The 21,567-nt window shown below is 41.6% G+C and overlaps 7 protein-coding genes across 9 annotated transcripts; 3 read left to right on the plus strand and 4 right to left on the minus strand.

Moving 5' to 3' along the window:
* Positions 1-1,963: 1,963 nt before the first annotated feature.
* On the minus strand, positions 1,964-5,702 carry spel1 (DNA mismatch repair protein spel1). The gene is made up of 6 exons (XM_020954587.2): positions 5,369-5,702; positions 5,258-5,307; positions 4,415-5,199; positions 3,265-4,352; positions 2,973-3,205; positions 1,964-2,904 (listed from the first exon to the last, which is right to left on the minus strand). The coding sequence occupies exons 1-6, from the start codon at positions 5,418-5,420 to the stop codon at positions 2,356-2,358; spliced, it is 2,757 nt and encodes a 918-aa protein (XP_020810246.2). The 5' UTR covers positions 5,421-5,702; the 3' UTR covers positions 1,964-2,355.
* Positions 5,703-5,911: 209 nt separating this feature from the next.
* Positions 5,912-8,083, minus strand: Pgant35A (polypeptide N-acetylgalactosaminyltransferase 35A). Its single transcript, XM_020954558.2, has one exon. The coding sequence runs from the start codon at positions 7,941-7,943 to the stop codon at positions 6,054-6,056; it is 1,890 nt and encodes a 629-aa protein (XP_020810217.2). The 5' UTR covers positions 7,944-8,083; the 3' UTR covers positions 5,912-6,053.
* Positions 8,084-9,368: 1,285 nt separating this feature from the next.
* Rab14 (RAS oncogene family member Rab14) lies at positions 9,369-12,997 on the minus strand. 2 transcript variants are annotated; one of them, XM_020954579.2, is made up of 5 exons: positions 12,635-12,997; positions 10,837-10,950; positions 10,596-10,776; positions 10,349-10,531; positions 9,369-10,187 (listed from the first exon to the last, which is right to left on the minus strand). In XM_020954579.2, the coding sequence occupies exons 2-5, from the start codon at positions 10,940-10,942 to the stop codon at positions 10,010-10,012; spliced, it is 648 nt and encodes a 215-aa protein (XP_020810238.1). In that variant the 5' UTR covers positions 10,943-10,950; positions 12,635-12,997; the 3' UTR covers positions 9,369-10,009. The 2 variants fall into 2 exon arrangements, with proteins under 2 accessions (XP_020810238.1, XP_020810237.1); XM_020954578.2 differs by lacking the exon at positions 12,635-12,997 and adding an exon at positions 11,011-12,528.
* A 467-nt stretch (positions 12,998-13,464) lies between these two features.
* l(2)34Fd (nucleolar protein 10 lethal (2) 34Fd) lies at positions 13,465-15,980 on the plus strand. The gene is made up of 3 exons (XM_020955039.2): positions 13,465-13,687; positions 13,746-14,147; positions 14,206-15,980. Exons 1-3 carry the CDS (start codon positions 13,622-13,624, stop codon positions 15,922-15,924), a joined length of 2,187 nt encoding a protein of 728 aa, XP_020810698.2. The 5' UTR covers positions 13,465-13,621; the 3' UTR covers positions 15,925-15,980.
* Positions 15,948-16,527, minus strand: LOC110186007 (uncharacterized). The gene is made up of 2 exons (XM_020955042.2): positions 16,222-16,527; positions 15,948-16,167 (listed from the first exon to the last, which is right to left on the minus strand). Exons 1-2 carry the CDS (start codon positions 16,403-16,405, stop codon positions 16,049-16,051), a joined length of 303 nt encoding a protein of 100 aa, XP_020810701.1. The 5' UTR covers positions 16,406-16,527; the 3' UTR covers positions 15,948-16,048.
* A 742-nt stretch (positions 16,528-17,269) lies between these two features.
* l(2)34Fc (reeler domain-containing lethal (2) 34Fc) lies at positions 17,270-19,631 on the plus strand. Of its 2 annotated transcripts, none has more exons than XM_020955040.2 (2): positions 17,270-17,322; positions 19,028-19,631. In XM_020955040.2, exon 2 carries the CDS (start codon positions 19,033-19,035, stop codon positions 19,516-19,518), a length of 486 nt encoding a protein of 161 aa, XP_020810699.2. In that variant the 5' UTR covers positions 17,270-17,322; positions 19,028-19,032; the 3' UTR covers positions 19,519-19,631. The 2 variants fall into 2 exon arrangements, with proteins under 2 accessions (XP_020810699.2, XP_020810700.2); XM_020955041.2 differs by having other exon boundaries at positions 19,031-19,631.
* On the plus strand, positions 19,626-21,554 carry mTTF (mitochondrial transcription termination factor). The gene is made up of 3 exons (XM_020954550.2): positions 19,626-20,509; positions 20,571-21,151; positions 21,210-21,554. The coding sequence occupies exons 1-3, from the start codon at positions 20,068-20,070 to the stop codon at positions 21,450-21,452; spliced, it is 1,266 nt and encodes a 421-aa protein (XP_020810209.2). The 5' UTR covers positions 19,626-20,067; the 3' UTR covers positions 21,453-21,554.
* Positions 21,555-21,567: the final 13 nt, after the last annotated feature.

Here is a 21,567-nt window from a genome sequence, read left to right on the forward strand (position 1 = left end):
TAGAAGTTCTATCTGCAAGGGTATATAAACTTCGGCGTGCCGAAGTTAGCTTCCCTTCTTGTTTTAATATTTAATATTATTTTAAAGTAATTAATGGTTACTATAATACATACTTTTACAATTAACCAAGAATATAATTTCAAAAAAATATTTTTTTAAGGATATATTAAGAAGTTCGTGCTTATCCGAGTGTCATATCTAACCCGGATCAGTCCTTGGCTGTAAGTCACGGCGTTAATATGCGTCGCAATGGCTTAGCTGGTTAGCCACGTTACGAGGCTTCACCTTGTTGGTGCCGATGCTGATGCTGCTGCTGCTGCTGCTGCTGCTGCTGTTGTCTGCATGTTAGTGCTTCCTTTTTGGCATCGCCAACATGTCAATTATATCGTATCAAATTAATAATTGTACACGTCGCGTTGCGGCGCATCGGACGTCTTCGCCCCATTCACCCAAATGAAGTTGGCTTTAAAGGAGCTTTGGCTGGAGACCGGACTGGGAGCTGGGTGAGCTGGACGGGAGCCAGCCTCTTTGGGTGCCTGGTGGTTGCCACTAATCGTGGCAGACAAGCATGCCGAACTGTCGGCAAATGCAATATATTTAAAGTTGCCTGTCAATTTTGGAGGCTGTTAAGCGCTGCTAACATGCCATGTTTGTTGAGTATGTGATATCAAATTAAACTTGCACAGAGCTACATTTAACTAAGTTTCTATATTATTAGTATTATTATTCAAGAATGCTGTTTTATTCAAAGAATTCGGTTAAGTGAATAAAATTAACATAAATTAAGACTTTATACAAGTCAAGTACTTCTTATCTAACTTTACTTTTCCATCAGAAACTTAAAATAAAAAAATATTCATTTTGTGTGGAATTATTTTTAATTAAGAAGTTACAACGGTAGATTTTTTAAAGGCTCCAGAATACTATTACAATATTTTTCAAAACATGATTTACCAAATAACCCGCAGAAGTACTTAACTTAATATTCTCATCTTAAGATAGTTTTTAGCTAATGAATGACGAGAGAATTGTCCAAAAAAGTAATCGAGACAGTTTTAATTTACATAAAAAGGTCATTCCTATTTCTTCATTTAAAATAGAAATCGATAATCTTTTAGAGAATATTAATCTTCAATTTTGTAGTCTTTATAATTTATTTACAAAAAATTTTGTTGGAAATTTTTTACCTATTCCTGAGCGATGCAAGGTAAGAAATACAAAAAGTTATGAATTTATTCCAGAAAATTATATAAATTTAAATATGAACTCTATAGCAATAAAGTATAACATTTAATTAATTACTTAATTTTTAGTTCGAAAAAAGTAATGTCAATAATCGACAATTTTAGCCATATTATGGTATTGCACCAGACAAGGCAGCCTCAAAAAACAGGTTTAGGCAATTCGCAGAGCTGCTGTCGTTCAGTTGTATAAAACTTAAAAAAAAAAGAAGTAAGAAAAATCAAAGCCGAAACGGTAATTATCTTTTGACAGCACTTAAGTTGAATTTGGCAATGACAGTCGAAGCTAAAGATCGGGCCAACGGGACGATAAAAGCGGCGCTTTAGCGCACATGACAGCTGAGGTTAAAGCCAGACCGATTAAATTGACAGCGTGTCAGGGCAGTATTTTGTTTTTCACGCTGTCTTAAAAAACGTTTTCGGTCTGGTCTGAGTTGGGCATGGAGCCGAATAAATAATTCTATTAATGACACACATATTCTGCAACGTTTTCAATCAGCTTTTTAAAAATGTATCGCAACGCAAACTTTACAATACAAATTAATTAGCACATTAACACTTAATTTTTATGGAGTATTCATGTTAATCATTGGACTCTTCATAATTTGGGGTCATTTAAACTCATATCTTCTATCCCAATCAATGACATAGAATATAAGACATTTGTTCACATCTTTTCCTATATAACTATTTAAGATTAGTGATCGAAAAAAGGCCATAAGTATAGTGTATTAATGAAATAATCAACGTTTAAAAAATATATATTTTAAAAGGCTTGATTTTTATTAACAAATATGAAAACTAAATATATTTTAAGCTCAGCCCTGTATGAGATATATTCAGATAACCAAAAGTTGCTCTATTGTCTTCAGATTTAACACATTTCACCCTTTTTTAATTGAATATATAGAAAATGCACAGGAGATAATTGATTTTAACGTTACATTTCACATTTCATAAATATTACAGTACACGTTTATAATGCAAAGGAAAAAACAATAAACAGAATTTAAAAAAAAGTGATTTCATTTGAACAAATATAACCACTGAAATATATCGTTCTTGCCTCCTGAAGTAATACTGGTTGATAAACGGAAAAATATTCGCATTCAATTTATGCCTCGCTGGTAGCCAGCACAGATTTAAAGTAATCACTATCAAGTTTCTTGATGTCTTTCGTAAACTGTGTGACCAGTTGGGTCAAGTCCTCCACGTTTATATCCGTATTGTTGCCTGCTGTCGATAGCTGTTCAATAGCCACTTGAATCTTCTCCAGGAGAGCTTTGTCCTCCTTTTTCTGCTTGTCCACATGCTCGTCTTCGAACTCGTTGTACACCTCCTGGGCGTTTTGAACCACATGGTCGGGAAAGCTGGCTAATCGGGCCACCTGAATGCCAAAGCTCTTTTCCATGACGCCTGGACGCACATGATAGAGCAGTGTGAAGTTATCTGAATCTGCGACTGCGGCCATATGGCAGTTCTTAACTGTGGCCAGCGACTCTGCGAGCTTAGTAATCTCATGGAAATGGGTGGCAAACAAAGTAAAGCACTTGGTCTCCTTGGCCAAATGCTCGGCAATGGACCAGGCAATGCCACAACCCTCATAGGTGGAAGTTCCACGGCCCAATTCATCGATAATCACCAAGGATTTATCTGTGGCAGTCTGCAATGAATCAATAATAACAATGGTGAAATTACTTCTTCATTCCTGATCATACTTCCAGTACTTACCCTAATTATCCCAGATGTTTCAATCATCTCAACCATGAACGTGCTGAGACCCTTGATAATATTATCGCTGGCTCCCACTCGGCCGAGTATAGAGTCCACCATGCTTATGGAGGCCATACTGCAGGGCACAAAAGCACCGACGTGGGCCATTAGGACAGCAGTTCCCACCGAACGAATGTATGTGCTCTTGCCGCCCATGTTCGGACCCGTTATGATGAACATGTTGCACTTGTCTAAATCAAAAACAAAGATTTATATGAAAAGTATTACTTGTTTCTTATGCTAATCTTACCCTTTTGAAAGTCCACACTGTTTGCTATAAAGCTGACGTGCTCTTGCAGCTCCAAGCAGGGATGACGTACGTCCTGGAGAACCAACTCACCCGCACCCTCATCTAACATCTTTGGTCGCACATAAGGTGTGGGTGCACTGCGTGCGGCAATGGCAAAGCTCACCAAACAGTCCAGTTGAGCAAGCTCATTATTGAGCGATGTAAGTGGAGCCGCATATCCAACGGCCACCTGAATGATCTCCTCCACAATGGACAGCTGCTGTTCTTCGTACCGACTCCGACAGCTGGCAAATTCCTCGGCATACCCCTCCAACTTATCAGAGGTGAAGCGCACGCCGCCCTTGATGACATCCACAATGCGATAGTTCTTGTTTTTGCGCAGCACGGAATCATCCTTCAAGGTGATGCGAAAATGGTGGCCCAGCTTCGCCACGTTTTCCAGCTTCACCTGCTGCTTGCCATCCAGATCCAGCTCCTCACTGCACTTGGTCTGCAGGCGCCCCATTTTGGCGTACAGGTCCGTCATCGTCTGCTGCAGCTCCATCAGTCGATTATCAAACGAAGCCTTTACCAGATACTCTCCCCTATCGATGGCTTCAAAATCGACCACCTGTTCAACCATCTGCTTGAGACCAGTAAGGTCCTCCAGGAAGCTCTTAAATGGCGCACAGATCATGCTCTCTATGGTGCTGTTTTCCAGATCGAGCAAGAGTTTCAAAATCTTTGGCGTTCGCAGAATAACCTGGTAGATGCGGAACAGATCCTGAAGCGTCGCCTTCCGTCGCATCAGCTTCTTGGTCAGCATGAGTATGTCCGGAATTCGCTTCAGATAGTCGAGACTGAGCGTCTCCAATGTATCCGGTGATTCCAGCAGACAAGCGACAATGTTGTGGCGATCGTTGAGGATATCCCGGTTGCGCAGCGGCTGCTTCACCCACTGGCCCATTAAGCGGTGACCTTGAGGAGTGCGACAGTGATCGAGTACGCCCATAATGCTCTGCCAGCGATATGAGGGCATGGATGGATGTGTGCCCGGCTTGGGCATAATGTTCAGCGCGGCCACGGCAGCAGAGTCCAAGTGGACGAATCTGAAATGAAATTGGATTGAATTATTCATATTTTATATAGTTAAAATCGCATGGCCACTTACCGATTAAGATCGAGTTTTTTGATTTCGTAATGCCCCAGGTTTCCGGCATCGTTGACCAGATCCAAGTACTTGATGGCAGTCTTAAGAGCATCCGAAGCCAACTGCAACTGAAGTTCCTTCAGCCCCAAGGCGTCCTCCTGCTGTCCCTTGGCAAAGCGCAAAAGACGGTTCAAGTCCTGCAACAGATCATTGGCGCTGCTTTTCTTAGGCACTGTGATCATTACGCCACTCCGCTCCAATAGAGTCTTCACAGCTGCGTATTCACCCTCCAAGCTGGGCAGCAAACACTCCTTTGGGCCCAGCAGCACCACAGTGGCCTCTAGCTCCGTAAAGAAGTCATCGTCCAGGAACTCTAGCAACTGGAACTTGCAGTCATTCTGCTCCACGCTGGCCACGCCTACGCGACGCTGTGCACCGCCCTCTAGCTTCACGAGCAACGAGATGATGCTATTGCCCACCAAAACCTCCTTGTTGGCAAACAGTATGTCCTCGAACTGCAACAGGTTGCCGGGCGAGCCGCGGTACTCCAGCTCCCAGTCGCTAGACCTTTTCACGTAGACTTCGACGCGCAGATTTCGCACCAGAAGCAGCTCACGCACCGCCACCTCAAAATTGCCCTTGGACATGGACACGAACTGGAGTGTTTCCTTCTTATCGTCCGGCAACAGGACACCAATGAACGCCGTCGATTTGTACACAATCTTGGCCACCAGCTCGCAGTCATCGCTGCCATGGACCGTGTAGCAGTCGGAATGGTCGAAGAATCGCACTGTGGTGCAAGGTTTCTGCAGGGACGCCGGTACCAATGAGATATTTGTAATATTTATGAAGCCTCTTACTTACCTCGCCAAGCCTGGCATGGAACTTAATGAAATTGCGACGCGCATTGGTATCTACGAAAAAGGCATTGTTATTCGTTGTATTTACAATAATATTGCATAATAATGAACTCACCCATGTTGAGCCTTGGCTCCTGCCGACTGTCTGTTGCTTTGGCCTGCATCATTTATGTTTTTACAATTTCTTTTTATAAAAATCACGCAATTTGGCGCCTGTTTTTGCTACAAACTTAGTGTGGATGTTTAGGGGACTGCGCAAATTACCAATTCAAAATGAAGATATACTAGAATATACTTAATAATATGTGCCATTAAAAAAAATACTTTTATATACATTCAAAACTGTGCGATTCTGTTATACAGACGGTTAAAATCGAACCAACTTTTTCGCTGCTGCGCCTTTTTAAACAGAGCCCAAATTGATGCAAAACGTACTGTGATCTAAAATGCTTAATAATTGGATCATGGTTTTAAAGTAATTAATGAATTAATTCAAATTACATTTTTTTTTTTTTTTTTTAAATAAAAAAGGAGCCAAGTATTTAAGTGTTTTAAAAATTACATACATTTTTTGTTAATATATTGCAAAAGCAAGTACGTAACTAACTATTATTATACACTATTTAAAACATCCTGCAGTAAAAAATATATTTCCAAATTGTTTGTAGAAATTACACTTTGTTACCACACTTTATTAATAGAGTTCATGCAAAAAATACTGGCTATTTAAACATAATATGCTTTGCACCTAAAAAGTTATCAGTCTAATATTGCAATATGCTCGCAGGGCAGTCCTCCAGTCACAGCGCCTTGTCAGCTTTGTTCGATTTGTCCGCCTTCTCCTCGCCCGTCTTCTGGAGCTGCACAATGTCCCAGGCGCCGCCAACTCCACTGGCCTTGGAGCACAGATCCAGGCTGATGAGGGCGCCCACTGTCGGGGACGCGGCTCTGAGACAGGTTCCCTTGGCCATGTTGTAGATTGGACTGTTGGAGTTGCGAGTGTGCCTCCACTGCTGATCCCCGAGCATCTCGTGACACTTGTTGACCGTTACTTGGGCATCGCCAGATGCCTCCAGGCACAACAGTTTATCCAGCACAATCTCAGCTTTCTCTGTCTCGTACCACAATTGGTTGGGAGTCCTCTGGCAGGGCTGAAGCTGCAGGGAGCTGCCCTTCTTCCAGAAGCCCTTCACTTTGGGTGCCACCACGGCGGCGCAGAGTTCCGTTTCTGCTAGACGCATTTGGTAAGAGTCGACGTAGTTGCGCTTCCGCGAGTGCCAAGGCTGAAAGACGGGCGCTGGCGCCGACTTCTTTGCTGGCCCCTCACCCGGCACATGCAGCTCGGGGTAGACGTTCTTCAAGTACCAAGCAAAGTCCCGGCATTGCAGACGCTTTCGCAGATTAACACGGTCGCTAATGTCTCCGTAATCAAAGTCCTTGGGCAACTTTTCGTGCTTGATATAGTACTCTTTGTACTGGTCCATCCAGACGTGCGAGAGGCGAAGTGAATTCTTTAACATGGTGTTGGCTCCATCGGGCGAGCTGTAGGGGCGGCGTTTCCGGAATATATGACCCACGCGGGAGCAGGGAACAATCTTGATAGCGCCGCCACACTGCCAGGCCCTGAAGGAGATCTCGATGTTCTCGCCACCCCAGATGTCCATGGCCATATCGTACTCGCCGAGATGCTGGAAGTATTTCCTGTTCACGGCAAACAGTCCACCGGCCATGGTGGGCGAGCGAAAGGGACCTCGAAAATCCTCCGGCACCTTGAGGGTACCCTCCGGCAGGTTCTCCCATCGGAAGTGCAAGCCCCAGTTGAATCCTCCTCGCACCAGGGGGCTGGGCGTGTACTCAAAGGTGTCCGCATTGATCAAGTCGATGACTGGGACGGCCAGCGTGGCATTCTCCGCCTGGATGAGGCGCAGCAGCGGCTCCAGCCACTGTTGGTTCACCTCGATGTGCGAGTCCAGGAAAACGAGGACATCCCCGACGGCTTCGCGGGCCCCGATTACACGAGAGCGGATGAGACCCTCGCGTTGCTCGTTCTTTATGTATCGCAGGTTGTCGTACTTTAAACGGGCACGCAGATCTCCATGCAAATGGAACTCCAACTCTGGAAGATCGCTGTGATCATCCACCAGGATGATTTCCCTCAACAGATGGCTGGGAGTGCGCTCCAGAATAGTCTTAATAGATCGCATCAGAGTCATTTTGTGCTCGTTGTAAAAACACATGACCACAGAGGCCTGAGGAAGTTGTTCCGTATCAGAAGTCTCCTCGCGTTGGCACACCTTGTGGCGGGTGTCTGGTATCTCGCGATAGAGTCCAATGTTATTCGACACCAAAGCGTTGAAGGCGTGGTGCTTGTAGCCAATGTCCCTGATGTACTTGTCCTGCTTGTTCCGCACCACTCCCAACAACTCGAGTTGCTCGGGAGCACTCTCGGCCAATGCATCCTTGGGCTCTGAGGAGTTACTGGCGGTGATTGGCGAGCACCTGGTTGTGACCCTGGCTTGGAAGCTCAGCTCAGCCCGTGGCGTGGCGTTCCGTTCGATCCGCCAGCCCGCCGAATGGATGGAGCTCCCCAAGCTGTGGGAGTAAAAGAGCAGCGCCAGGAGCCAGACGACGGCCACCAACAGCGTGCCCAGGCCGCAGGACTTGCACAGGAGACGCTTGATTTGCATCATGTGTCCACATTCGCTTACGTTGCGCTTTTAGTTGTTATTTCGTCACTTTCATGATGGAATAAATTAATTGTTGAATCAAAATATCATATATCGATAGTTTTTCTCAAAAATATATATTTATATCGTGATATTTTGTTTGCCCAAATATCGATGCTGCGATATTTTTATTTAATTGAGAATTGCGGGAAGCGGGAATTCTGGAATTTTTTTTAAACGTAAGCGGGGTTTCCCCTAATTTTTTAAGTTAAAAAAAGTGTAGTTTTAATACAAGAGTGTCACAAATTGATCGATACGATATTTTTTAAATAACCGACAATCTTATTCTATGATTAATTTTAAGATTTAATTTAAATTTGCATACCACAAGTGTGCCGGTTTAGCTTGCTTCAAGCTATATCAATGCTGATTGGATTTTGTCGGTTTATTTACACTGACGAATGTGCCAACTTAGCTTATTTTACGCTATATTAGTAACACATTTAAAAAAAACGAGACAAAAAAAAATTGATTTGTATCATTAAACATTTTTAAATATATTAAGATTAACTATTTTGGAAATAATAAGCCCTGCGTTATTTCAATGCCGAAGTTGAACGAGTCAACTAAACGTTGTACAAGCAAATAAGAAAATTTAAAAAGTAATATTGGATTGTATTAGAGTCCATAAATATTATATATAAAACTTGAATAAAAAAATTGTGACAAAGCAAAAGAAAAATAAATATTATATTTTTCGATTATTTGCATTATTTATAAAGTTGAAAAGCAATATTATGGAAGAATAAATATTTTTCTAATATGTTCTTAAATGTTTTTTATATTTATTTTAACCTATTCGAAATATTCTCCGGCAATCGAAATTTATGTTATCAACGTACAATTTTTCCTAAATCAAAATTGTACACGTTATCATAAAAACGAGTCGAATTTTCAATGGGAGCGTTAAGCGATTGTGCAATTCCCAATCGATTATAAGCAACAGAGTCAAATTCCCAATCGGTATATTTTTAAGCATTATTATTTTTTTATATAGAACTTTAAATAAAAACCAAATAAAAAAAATATCAGCTACGTTATTCGTTTTATAAAAGTCGGAATACTACATAATATACATACATATGTAGCTGCCAGAGAAACGGTTCTTAAATGTAGAGGATCAGTAAGTATCTTTCAACAATTAGTAACTATGATCAGTAAGTACATACATAACTCCGAACAATAAGTATCTATGACCAGTAAGTATGTATGATCAGTTACTAACTATGACCACTAATAAACAGGCTTTACTTTATATATAATATATATAATTTATATTGTATTAATTTCTAGTGATCGAAGTTAGCTTCCCTTGTTGTTTTAAATATTTATATTAAGATTCATTTACATACCGGTCGAACTTGAGTTTAAAATAAAAACAAGTACATCTATTGGTAGGGGCTTTATAAATACCGTTTTTATTTATTTCCTAATGCATTATGCCATTAATACATCGTTTATATTCATATAACATTGATCGATTTCTCGCCTTCTTGCACGTGTCTACAACAAATACTCAACAAAAAATGTTTATAATTAATAAAAGGAGAGTCAAATATTCATTATTATATAAGTATATATTTATATGCATACATGTATATATATATATACAGAGATACAACTAACAGAATCCGCGATCTGCCGAATGTTAAGTTTGGGTCAAGTGAGTGGGGGGCGAATATAGCGATAAACTTTTCGAAATTTCATAGTCGACTTTGGTGGCTCCTTTAACGATGCATAAAAAATAATCGCGATAACCAACAAACGTTTTCAATTTTCTAATATTTATGCTTACTCGTTAATAGAAATGTTAAAGTGGTTTAGATTTTTTCTTATTATCGGGGAGGGCTTTTTATATTTTGGTTTTTGTTTTTGCTGTTGCTCGCTCACACACTTTTATGCTTAATCGAATCATTTAACTACATACATTGGTTTTTGCTTTTGGGCCAGTAAATTACGAGTCGGCTAAAAAATAAAAATAGATTTCTATATCTAGGGCTGTTTGTAAAGGTAAGGTGCATCGCATCCATTTAGCACGAGCACTGATCCTTGGCGCCCGTGGCCTCGCTGCTCAGCGAAGTTCGTGACGGCTGCGAGGGTCGGTGCTGCACCCCGGACTCGGAGGCATTCAGATCGAGTCGTCCCTCTTGAATGTTCTGATAGATCTTTCGTGCTGTCTCGAGAAATGCTTCTTCCACGTTCTGGCCACTGTTTTGTAGAGATATTGATTAAGAATTAGTTTAAGCTGTAGTATACAAATTTAAGTTAAACGTGCAACGCATGCACCAAATGCTTAACATGGTTGAAAAAGGAATTATGCCTTAAATTCGTTATCGAAATATTCCATTGATGGATGGATTTTTACTCACGTCATTGCACTCGCTTCGAGAAACATGAGACCGTTCTCGTCGGCAAACTCCTTAGCCTCTTCGTAGGTAACCTCACGAGTGCTTTCCAAATCCGACTTGTTGCCAATAAGAAAGATCACAGTGCTGGGGTTGGTGAGATTGCGCGTGTCGGTGAGCCAGCTGCTCAGGTGATTGTACGTCGAGCTGGATTGGTTAACAAGAAATCGATTTAGAGTTTGAAAATATATGTAGTTTCATTAAGGCCTACCGTCTGGTGATGTCATAGACCATGAGGGCACCGGCTGCTCCTCTATAATACGACCGTGTGACGGCTCGGAATCTTTCCTGTCCCGCTGTGTCCCAGATCTGAAGCTTGATTTTCTTATCGTCCACCTCGATGATGCGTGTGCCAAACTCTACGCCGATCGTGTGAGGGCAGTTTGCCATGACTTGGAAAATGAAAAGAGAGAGTTAATTAAAGTATTTCCACAGAAGATGAATATGCTTACATTTCTTTTCAGTGAACTGGTGCAGCAGGCAGGACTTTCCCACGCCCATGTCACCAATGATGATGTATTTGAAGATGTAGTTGTAATTGTACGGCGCTGCAGTCATGTTGGGACCTTTAAAAACAAAAGAAACATATTAGCGAATTGTAATTTGCAGAATTCCTCTCAATCTACATTTTTCCATGAGATAGTCGATGCGTTCGTGCAGCTTGTTCACCACACTTTGAACTTTGCTCATCTTGACTCTCGGCTCTGGGCCCTCACGAGTACGAACTCCGACCCAGGCAAGTGGTTTCCTATAACTATGTGTCTTAGGTGCGCACCCACACGGCGCTACTCGCTTATCAACAAACTGTGGCGCTGCATTAATTTGTTCTGCGACGGCTACACAACATTTTGTTCCCCTTTCTTTCAGTTGCCCCCGATATTTCGTTTTTTAAGGCATGCTTGTGTTTGAACAGCCGACCGGGTTTGTTTATTTGTTCACTCACAAAACTCACAAAAGAGAGCCAACTTAAGCTTCAAAAGTGTCTGTAAAAACCCTCCAGGCTGGAACTTCCATACGCCACTTGATTTTGAGTCTTTTTGAGTGTCAGTATCATCTTGAAACCTTCGGGGAGAGCTCAAGTGAACGCTTCAATAAAGTCAAATCGAATTATTCTCAAGGCCGTCATCTCGTAACTGTGGGAACTAAGTAAATCAGGGCGAGTTGCCTCTCGGATACTGCATTTAAATAAACTCATGTATGGTATTCAATTATTCATAATATTAATTTGGAATGTGATGCATAATAAGAAAAACGTTAATTAATATATTTTCGGACGATATATATATCTTAAATTTTAATTAAACCATGAAACTACATTGAGCGGTCTCAAGGCCTACAAGATATGAAGGCAAAAATATGGTTTGTACTCAGGACGTCACTAATAAGTGTTAACTTTAAATTAGGAAAATTAAAGCACAAAACTCAGTCAACCAAACGAAATATTTTTATAACATGTAATTGCACTTAAAGTGCAGTAAAAAGTGTTTTGTCACTGAAATATGATATAAAATGTGGTCCGTGAGTATGCTTCAAAATGCTCCAGTGTGTTTTATGACCTAATTTATATCATTGCATACTTTAGAGAGCACCTTTAATTTATTTTAAATCATAAGTCATTTTGGTGTCACTCCCTTTGTATTGCACTTCATGACTATAAGTGAAACTTGAATATTTATAGTAATTGTAAATAAAGTGATCTCACTCCCCTTTAACCAATAAATCGTTTTCAAGACAGGTGTAATTTTCTTTGTTGGCCGAACTGAAAGGTAATTATCAATTTGAAATATATAGACTTCCCGGCACCCATACTAGAAATTTAGACCGTCGGAGGTCTCCGTCTCGACTCTTATCAGTCAAGCGCCAAAGGCCACACATCATTGCAGTAATCATTATAGGAGGAACACATATGCATGTACATACAATTATTTGCAAATTGCTCTGAATGAAGTGGAAGTGTATTCGTTGCTTTATAATAACAAAAACGCACCCTGGGTGAAAAAAAAAAATTTAAGGGGTGTAAACAACAACAATGGAATGGGGCAGTACAACAACAAAAACAACTGGAGCAACAACAGCATTGAGAGAGTGAGAAAGAGAGAGAGAGTATGTACACTTCCAGAGCAAGGGAAAGTTTGTGTGGGGCTGTAGAATGTCGCCCTTGCAAAAAGTCTTCCCTTTCGTATAATTTAATCATAAGCTCAGCGCCTTTAATTGGCTTAGTCGCAGCAGCAAACGGCGAGTATTACTCACCGTTTTGGTTCCTCGGGGAATGTAGGGTGTTACGAAGAGCGGGGGTGTGTGTGTTTTGCTGCCTTTGGCTTTTGTGTGTGTGATTATTGTTGTTTGTCGAGGGGCGGGCCAGCGAAATGCTTGAAATCTGGATAGCAGCAACTAATTCCTGTGCAGTTACACACACTGGAGTTCGGAAAGGACACCAGAAACAGAGAATTATTCCAATTATTTGTAATTGGCAAAAAATTGCGACTTTGTTGATATTTCTCAGAGATGAAAACACATCGATGTTCCTATCGATACAGCCAATGTTTTTTTAGCATGATGCATCGATATATCGATATATCAAATCTCACTTCAATGAGAGAAAGCAGTTATTAATGTAGCCTCTTTTCAAATATGGGATTCCCCGTACAACTGAGTTACTGAAAATAAAGGAAATCGTATAAGCAATTCGCTATGTATATATTTGTTGACTTTTTTTTACAAATGCAACAATTAAATATATTGTGGAATTTAAATGTGTGTATGCATAAAACGGCCCAACGGAACACGATTTCCTTCAAGAATAAATAAGGTTCTTCACAGTAGCTTATATTTCATATTTGCGAAGGTGAATAAAAATGTTCTATAATTTTCAAGACATGGCCGAACGCAAATGTGTATGGTGCTAATTATTGGATATGGAGTTCAAAGTTTCAAGAACTTCTGAAATGCAATAAAAAAATGTTGTAAACGTTTATATTACAAGCAATTATTAAATTTTTTTAGCGGATAATATAAATTATTAATTGTTGCAATAGATAAGAAATATATTAATATAGTTAGCTCTAGCCATATTATGGGTATTTTAGCTGGTAAACTACCGGTATAAAACGTCCAAGGCGCCACCACTGTCGTTGTTAAGAAACAGCTGTGAAACAATGTGACCAGTCATTTTCACTCTAGGCGCACGTGCGCGTTTCGTTTTTGTTTATGCTGTAAATTTAACTTATTGCGGCCAACATGTTTGTTAACGAAGTCAACGATGTGAAGATCTACAACCTGAGCGCCGGCAAGTCGGTGCCGGATGTGAGTAGCAGCCGCCAGAGTCCTCCTTTATAGCTCTTTAACCAAGATTCATTTCCAGTGGCTCACCGACAGACGAAAGCGGTCGCAGCTGAAGAAAAAGGTGGACTCGCGGCGCCAGATCGAGCTCATTCAGGACTTTGATATGCCCGGCGTGTGCACTAGCATCCGCATGAGCCCCGACCATCAGTACATCCTGGCAACGGGCACGTACAAGCCGCGCGTCAAGTGCTTCGAGGTTTCCAATCTGTCCATCAAGTTTGAGCGCTGTTTTGACTCCGAGGTGACCACGTTCGAGGTGATAAGCGATGACTACAGCAAGATGGTCTTTCTGCAGTGTGATCGCTACGTGGAAATACACGCCGCCCATGGTCGCCACTACAGATTGAGAATACCGCGCTTCGGGCGCGACATGAAGTACCACAAGCCCAGTTGCGACATGTTCATTGTGGGCGTGGGCAGGGTATGGCTAGACTATAACCATTTTATTTCAACCAAATACTAAGCTATTTAACTTTCAGGACATTTACCGGCTTAATTTGGAGAGGGGACAGTTCCTTCAACCATTCGAGACGGACGCCAGCTGTCTAAATGCCTGTGAAGTGAACCCAGAGCATCATCTTTTGCTGGCCGGCACTAAGGAGGGCACCGTGGAAGCATGGGATCCGCGAACTAAGCAACGCTGCGCCACGCTAGATGTTGCCATGAAGCTACCAGGCGTCAAAGAGTTTCCATCAGTGACCGCTCTGAAATGCCGTAATGGTTTGCATATGGGCGTGGGAACGGCTTCAGGTCATGTTTTGATCTACGACATCCGTGCCAAGCAGCCGCTTCTGGTGAAGAATCATCTCAATCGACTGCCCATCAAGCGACTCGCCTTCAATCCTTCCCAGAATGCCGTCTACAGCTTGGACGAAGCCACATTGAAGCTGTGGGATGAGCAGACGGGGAAGCAGATCGCCTACGTTGAGTCCACATCGTCTTTCAACGATTTCTGTACCATCCCAGACACGGGTATGTTCTTCTTGGCCCAGGAGGATGTAAAGATGTTGACTTACTACGTGCCAGCCATGGGCCCTGCACCGCGCTGGTGTTCGTTCCTTGATAATCTCACCGAGGAGATCGAGTCTGAGGTGGTGGAGAATGTCTACGATGACTACCAATTCGTGACGGCTAAGGAACTTGCAGAACTGGGAATGGAGCATCTCGTTGGCACCAATCTGCTTAAGGGTTACATGCACGGTTACTTCATGGACGCTCGGTTATACAACAAAGCCAAGGCCGTTGTGGAACCCTTCGCCTTCGATCGTTTCCGCAAGGATAAGATCCGACAGGAGATCGAAAGTGAGCGCAAGTCGCGACTTCAAATTGAATCCAAGCTACCCAAAGTCAACAAGGAATTGGCTCTCAAAATCATGGATGAACAAGCCAATCCCTCCAACAGTGCCAAGCAACGCAATGTTCCCAATCTGCTCGAGGATACGCGTTTCAAGGCCATGTTCGAGAACGCCGACTTTGCAGTCAATAAAGAGGCTGAGGAGTATCGTCTCCTGGCTCCAGTTCTCAATCGTCTCGATAAATCCAAGGCCAAGGAGCTGAAGAAGCGTGTGGAGGTGGCTCGCGTGGCCGAACTGCACGCCGATGAGGCCCAACCGAGAGAGGAAAGCGACAATGATGAGGATCTGTTTGGTTTCGAAAAGAGCGACGGCGAGAAGAGCGATGATAGCGGTGACGATGCCTCCTCCGACGATGACGACAGAAGGGAGTACGTAAAGGAAATGAAGCAGGCTTACAAGCAGGTAAAACGAACTCGCGATGAAGAAGAAGACGAGGACATGGAAGAGAATGGAGACAATAATCAAGATGAAGAGACTACTGGAAGCGGGACAAGACCTTTGGCCAATGGACACAGTAGGGTTCCTCCTGCAACAAATGGTGCAATCAACCGCTTCACCATGACGGCATTGGACAAGCACCAAAGCGGCAGTGCGATGCAGCAGCGGATCAAGCAGGCTAGCCTTCAGGATCGCGTACGCGTAATGTCCCAGCTGGAGGGGCAGGTGACCAATGTGGGACGGTCGCTTGGCAATCGTCAGATGACATTCGAGGTGAACAAGCAAAAGAAATCACAGTTCCATGCCAAAAAACGAGAAGCTGAGCTGAAAAGACATCGCGAGGAGCGAAGAAGCATCGTTAGACCCATCAAATCCCTTCGTCTGAAGAAGGTAAACTTTAAGTAGCACCAAAACAAATATTGCAATAGTTTCGTGTACATAAAATCATAAATGTTAAATTATTTTATTTATTGTTTTGTCGAACGAATGGTATCTCTGGGGCGGACAATTAAGCGTTTTTGCAGTGGCCTCACTCTGTGGAAGAGGTAAAGTCCGAGTGGATGCCGCTATCCCCACCATCGCTTAACCCCATATCCTCGTCTTCATCTGGGATTAAATGCAAATCTTGTTCTGCGTTGTCAATGTTTCCTGATGAATGTTGATTAATATGAAACCTTTATGGTCATATGCTGGATAACTTACTATCCTTTGTGACAGGAAGATTATTCACCAAGTGGAGAAGAGCTTCAGTAACCGGGCCTGTCTTCGGCTTGGGCATCTTATCAAAATACAAGCGAAAGAACTGTTCCGCATTGGTCAGTTCTAGGAATTTTTCAGGCCTTCCTGTCTGAGTACAGACCAACAAGGCTGATTGCTCTGCTCCCATTTTCTCAAATGAATGCCACTTGTCAGACCCAAAGTATTATTTGACATGATAGAAAGTTTTGAAAGTCATGCTAACCAGGGATGACAAAGAAATCTCTTTGAGAATTAAAATTTATTAAAATGGCATTCAAAAGTATGCTAAGAAACGGTAAGAAATATTTTATAGACGCCTTTCCGATAAATTTTCAGAGCAGTTTGATTTCTGTGAAACTTTAACAGTGTACATTTTTATTTCGAAATTTATATTAGAGAGTTAAGTTCGACCGTAACAAGTGTTTTTAAATGTGTAGTAAATATCCCACGGTTAAAAAAAAATTTAAGACATACGGGAAATCGTTGATGACTTAGCTTTTCAAATAATTTTAAATTGAGTCCGTAAATATAGCATTGCACTTCAGATACATTTTTAAGAATAGGATATGATTTTCTAATACCATTTCCTTTTAGTTCGTTTAATAAAATGCAGTAGCACCGATATATTTTATATGCTTATTTGTGAGAAGGAATAGTTGTAACCCATTTCTTTCATTGAAGAGCTGACTTTTATTAGCAATTTATAATTTTCAAGCAACTTAATTTATTAAGTAAATACCAATTGCTAATTGACATGCCATTTCGAATCTAGTTCGAAGTAAACACTTAGTCACTGTTCAACAAAATCTCTTTTTTTATAACTGAAAAGTTGTATCTTTTAATTTGTAAGCTGAGCTTTCACAGCTTTGCTATTGGCCAACTCGCCGGGCTCAAAGCTAAAGCTCAGGTTCGGATTTCGAACGATCTTTTTCTCATCAAGTTTACTTTGCAAAGCTAAATTTTAACTTTAGATCCATGGCTGGTATAAATAGGAAGCTGCACCAGAATTTTCAACTCATTTTAAGTTTTTCCTTTGTGCTGTTGGTGTCTGTTTTTAAAAAGAAGGTATATAATTTTTATTAAAAAAAACAATAGTGGTAGAATCCTCGGGTAGTTGAAAGTAAAAGGTGTCCCTCGATTGTAAAGTCTTTTTTGGAACTTCTTCAAAAAACTTGTTTATATTCCTATGTGCCATATTTAAAGAACCTTTACCATTTCATATCTATGTTTTAAAGTTAATTAACTGTTAACTATTTTTTTAAAGTCTTTCAAGACATTAGCAAAACCTCTTTTGAATAGAACTTCAAGCTTCAGCAACTCGTACTCATCGACTTGATAATAATAATATTTTCCATGCCATTACAAAAGCAGGCTAATTGAGGCCTACAGCTTGGCGTAATGACATACACAGAAATACACAAAGAGATTTAAAAACTATTGAGATTATATCTAAAAAGTCTGCCAACCGGTTGTACACAGGCCCATAAATACACAGATAAAAGAGACAAAATAAAAATAAAAATAAAAAATAATCAAGCGAGACTTGGCTCAGACAGCCGGCCTGTCAAACGTCTGAACTTTAGCATATTGCAAGACAACGCGAGGCTTGTCTTGAGGCTTGAACAAGGTCTCTTCGCGGCGCCTGCGACAAAAAAACCTGGAGGGGGTCGATGATCAATCCGAATCCGATCGGTACTGAACCCCCATCCACCTTGAACCTGAAGTGCGATTGAGGAAGTACTTAGCCCTCTTTGTAGTGCACGTTTTTTGGTTTAATTGTCACACACATCATTACATTCGATCCTAATCGAATGGGTAATGACAATATAAAAACAAATAATAATAATAAGTCAACTCTTCTAGGAAAGCATACTGAAAACTCGTTTGGGCTTTATACGGTTTTCGTTCATGGCCAAAAACCAGTTTGATGATTTTGGAAAAAATTGTATTTAATCAATATGCAACTTGGTCATTTTATAATTGCAAAAAGTCTGTTTATTTGTGATGGGTTTTTATTTTATTTCGAAGAACCAGAAGATTTATGAGCCAGTCGTGATTGAAATGTTGATTTAGCTGGCGCTAATTTAAACATTTTAATTTTGCCTTTTAAAGTCATCTTTAGGTAGCTGCTGACCTTGAAGGTAAAAAAATTAAGGCCTAATCTTAAATCTCTTGAGATGCAAACAGAAACTGCTATGTACTGCCATAGATATTGAACACATTGTATGTATAATTAAGCTGGCGTTGACAAACTGCATAATTGGGAGCTGGTTTTCAAAGTGTAACTACCTACGTTAACGTTAATTTATTAAGAAAGAAAAAACTTTAACACAGCCGAGCAAGTCAAGGCCAGCGAATTCGTCTCACTTCACTGCAAATGCTAATTAATTAATTTATGGAAAACTAGTAATATCAATTAAAAAAAAATCACACAAAAAAGGTTGAGGAAAAGCTTTCAAGATTTACACGCCATAATTTCAATGATCTTATCGCATTGATAAATTGTGATTACGATAATTCAAGAACAAATAGAATTCTTGAATAATAAATAGAAATATAAAATGCTTTCAAATGCTTCTTAAAATATTATTGAATAAATGTTCTCCTATCTCTTATTATAATTCCATTTTTTGTAGCCTGAAATCTGTTAATCGTTGTTGTTAATTAAATTATAATAAACTAATTACAGGTGAAAAACTATTAGTAAACTGAACTTCTTGTAGGAATCCTTATTAATTAATATTAATAAATAAATGTCTTAATTTTTCAGCAGAAATGTTCCGTTTTCTGGTAGTTGCCGTTTGCCTGGCCATCAGTGTCCACGCCTACTCGGACGGTGCCCCCAAGACTGCCTGCGCGGATCTGACGCCCCAGCACGGCGCCAAGCTGCAGACGATCAAGCCCCCGTACAGCTTGTCCGGACCGGCTCATGTCCGGTCGAACGAGAAACTGAAGTTGACACTGGGCGGTGATGAATTCAAGGGCTTCATTATCCAAGCTCGCGATGGCCAGAATCGCGTCGTCGGCAAGTTCCAAGTGGTGGATGCTGCCCACACGCAGACACTGTCCTGCTCAGGATCGGATGACACCCTTACCCATCGGAAGATCAATCAGGATAGTCCCGTGACCCAGGTCACTTTCGAGTGGGTGCCGCCAGCAGGTTACAAGGGCAACGTCAAGTTCATGGCCTCCGTGGTCCAGAGCAGCTTCGTTTACTGGGTTGGTCGTGTGACCAAGGACATCAATGTCGAGGAGCCATAGGATCTTTTCTCGGTGCATGTGATAGAAAAAGTTTACAAAAGTTTACCTTAAATGTTCCGTTTACCAATGGGAGCAAAGTATTTTTGAAAAATAAAGTCAACGTTAAAGAGAGATTGGTGGACATTTATTTATAAAGAATGGAAGTTTGGGGTAATTTTAATAATAATTTCAATTTTAAATATTGAAAACTGTTTGAGTTGAAGTGGAAAATGTGACTCCTCAAAGGCATGTGTTTTGAAAAATTTGTCTAGATATTATTTAAATCATAATCAATATTCAAATTCTTGTAATATTAAACAAAAGTTATTATTTTTAATAATTTAAAATTTTCCTAACATATATAATATATATGAGAATTTTTACAAATTAAAAATTTTCTAACAGCTTTTTTTGAAAGCAGTTAAGTGTCCTACATGTTAGCTTTCAGATGTCTGCACCAGTCAGCTGATTACCGAGTGCAACAAGTTGGCAGCGCCATCACTGCGCCGGTTCAATTGACGCAAAAGTTGTTTTATAAGAAATAATAAATTAATGTTTTAACCGCTTGAAATGCTGCGATGTCTTGTACGCAGCTTGGAGTCGGCTTTCCAGTTGAATAGACCGTTGAACGCAAACGCTGGATCGCGTCTCTGCATCAGGCGCTCGCTCTTTTCGCAGTTCGAAGGCCATGCCGTTCCGAGGAAATCTCTGCTGACCGCCGCGGCAGAAACCACAAATGCGACAACGGCGCCCGCTGGCAGTGAGACGGACAATGAGTATGTGCCGTATCGGCCAGAGCTGGAGAAGGGCACCAAGGCCAGTGTTCTCGTCGAATTGCTGCGTGAACGCTTCCGCTTCTCGGACACAGAGCTGCAGCGGATCATGACCGACGATGTGGTGCATCGCAACTACCGTGGACGCGCGCTGGCCTTGACATTGGATACGCTGCAGGTGGAAGGGGTTAACAGACGCAGCTTGGTTGAATATCCCTGGGTAATAGGCCAGGACAGCAGTGAGTGTTATCATTATTGGGTATATGTATATTTTCGGCCAATAAACTAATGCCCTTGCAGAACGTTTGGAGCTAAAGTTGCAGCTGCTCAAGTCAATGGATATTACGGATATCAACCACTTTGTGCCTTTCCTGCGCCTCACAGTGCCACGACTCCGGAAGCTGGTCAGCGCCCTCAACTCGGAGAGGAGCGCGATGCCGCAGAGGAACCGCGTATACTACATCAGTGAGAAGCTGGAGGTCAGCCCCGATCTCGTTGCCAAATACCTCTCGAAGCGACTCTTTATACTAGAGATGCCTTACGAAATGTTCGAGAAGAACCTCCATCACATGATTGACTACAATGTCTCGCCTATTAATATCCTAAAGGACCTTTGGGCCTTTCGCTACACTCCCAAGGCTGTCCAGTTGCGACTGGAGCGCGCAAAGCGGGCAAAGAAAGATAAGATTATGCCGTGGATGGTGCGCTGTCCGGAGCCCATATTACAGCGTTCGCTGAAGCTAACCCTGGACGAGCTGCAGGTGCTGGGCGAATTCTCCTCCGTGGTGGAGTATGTGGCGCATCGGCTAGGCTTTACAGTGAGCGAGGCCAAGGGGATTATGGACAGGCATCCGCAGGTGCATACCGTGCGAGTGACAAAGGTGAGTGTATGAACATTCAATATAAAATTAAATCACAAATCTTGACTGTGTCCCTTAGATCAAGGAGGTCATCGATTATCTACTCGATGAGGCTAAATTTACAAGATTCGAGGTGGCCCAAGTGCCTCGTATTTTGTGCCATAGCCTGAAAACCACCAAGAAACGAATAGAGGAGCTGAAATCCCACGGCTGTCGACCCTCCTCTCTTGTGATTATCTGTCGCAGCAGAAGGGAGTATGATAAGTTCCTAAAGCATTGGGTAAGCCATGGCAGAGATCCCGAATTTGTTTCTGTTCCATGAGATAGAGAGATCGCTTCTGGAAGAGTCAATGACTCAATATGTTGATTTTATATTTAAGCGTTTGCATTAAATAAAATGTATGCCTAAAAATGAAACTGAAAAGTTCCTCATGAAG

This window comes from Drosophila serrata, unplaced genomic scaffold, assembly GCF_035046125.1.
Source record: "Drosophila serrata isolate PLE 108 unplaced genomic scaffold, ASM3504612v1 contig_245, whole genome shotgun sequence".
NCBI classification, from domain to species: Eukaryota; Metazoa; Arthropoda; class Insecta; order Diptera; family Drosophilidae; genus Drosophila; species Drosophila serrata.